Below are 1,704 nucleotides of genomic sequence, written 5' to 3'. Positions count from 1 at the left end.
AGGGGCATGGGCAGGGTTGAGAGCGCCGTCTCCTCCAAAGGGTTCAAGGCTAGGAATGAAATAATGTCGGACTCTCGAATTGGAGTCGTTAAACGTCTTCTCAGTCTGCAATGCCCATGCGAGTTTATTACATAAATGCTTATCTACTGTTCGTTGGCTATCACCACCAAACAGCCCAAAAGAATCCAAGAAATCAGAAGCTGTCCAGTCACACTCTGCCATTCCTTGATGTCCTTCAAGCGCAGGGTCACTAGAGGGCTCGCCGTGGTCAAGAACAGGAACAGGCACGTCAAATATCTTGTTCGCACTGACGTAGCTCTCCAGCTCACCTAAGCGAAGCGTCACTGTGCGGCAAATGCTCTGTAACAGCTGCAGGTGTTGGACGAAGCCCCTCCGCGCCTCCATAGAAGAAACAGATGAAATTTCGCATTCCTGCATCTTGTCCACATGATCTATGATGGTCGCCAGCGGATCTTCCAGGAGCTCTTGGCCATCCTCAAGCGACGGTGTGAAGTGTATTTTAAAAGCTTGCTGCACACGAGATTCTGCGCTCTCCCAAGCATCTTCCATTTTCCCTACCGCTTCGTCCAAATCGTTCATGTACTTCTCCACGCTCACATCGTCCAGAGGTAGCTCTGACCTCTTTAGGTAGGATTGTGCCTTTCTTGACATAATGTAACGAGCCCCTGTTGCCAACATCACTGCGACAGCAACCATCATCACCTTATTTGCTGGATGCAATTTCCCACGGGGCCTCCACGAATGAAAAGCTCTTCCTTCCTTAGCGACTTCCGCATTGTTGTTTGCGTCCTCTGGGTTTAGTTGTGCTGCTGCGCCTTCCATTTCCTGCGGGTTCAACACCTTCCGCAACCAAGTACCTGGGCCACGCCGCTGACTCCCCATTACCTAATACAAAAAAGGGATGAAGGGATGCAAAGCATATAGTCGCCCTCCACTGGGCTGGTGCGCAAAATTTCTAAGAAAATGCGAAACGCTTTCTCTCAGGAAACAGAGAAGATCAGGGATAAAAGGAGAGGATCCGAGATCGTTCTGGTTGGTAAGGCGATGGAAAGTTGTTAGGAATGCTCTGTTGAAACGAATGAATGGGGGATAACTTGACGTAAGAATTATTTCCATGTAATCGTTGCACACAGGCTGCCACACTTCAGGGTAGCATACCTGCTCCAGTCACATGCACTGCATTGACGCCAACGAACTGCCTTGACAAGCAGAAAGAAAGGACTAAAACGCATCTAAACAATAAATTCTATATAGTAAGTGCAGAAGATGAGTGTCTGATGGTGGCTAGAGCCTGCGGCCTCAGCCGCGATTATCACGTTTGGGAGTTGCATCGACCGTAGTAGCGGCAACACAATGTGAACGCAGGCGGGCGAGGAGGAATCAACAGTCCCTTTTTATTAGTTAACATAACTCCAGGCCGTCTTAGAAACAGGCTTTATGTATTTGGGTGATGCGTCTGCAGACTTTGGACGTGTTATTTTGGGTGTTACTTGAAATTCATCACAGTTAGCCGGTTGCAGAGGTTTCCTCACTTGAGGCGGCTCTAGCCACCTACCGGCCATAATATATTCACACAGTGGAGAATGCGAATCGGGCAACGCCCCGAGGGATATGCCACAAATTGATTGGGCGGATCGGCTTGAAGTGCAAGTACACGAGTGAAGGCAGTTTCTTTAAGTTTCC

At 48.9% G+C, this 1,704-nt stretch overlaps 1 protein-coding gene across 1 annotated transcript in view; it reads right to left on the bottom strand.

Annotated features, from left to right (window-relative positions):
- Positions 1-903, bottom strand: part of EMH_0005180 (uncharacterized protein) — a gene marked incomplete at both ends in the record, with an annotated part of 1,200 nt that extends 297 nt beyond the window's left edge. The window contains one exon of the mRNA XM_013497080.1: positions 3-903. Within this exon, the coding sequence (XP_013352534.1) occupies positions 3-903 (901 nt within the window). The remainder of the gene's footprint in view (positions 1-2) is intronic.
- Positions 904-1,704: the final 801 nt, after the last annotated feature.

The sequence above is a fragment of the Eimeria mitis genome, genomic scaffold (genome assembly GCF_000499745.2).
Source record: "Eimeria mitis Houghton genomic scaffold, Emh_scaff246, whole genome shotgun sequence".
Lineage (NCBI taxonomy): Eukaryota > Apicomplexa > Conoidasida > Eucoccidiorida > Eimeriidae > Eimeria > Eimeria mitis.
Note: the sequence above shows the minus strand (reverse complement) of the source record. Positions and strands in the feature narration are given on the sequence as shown.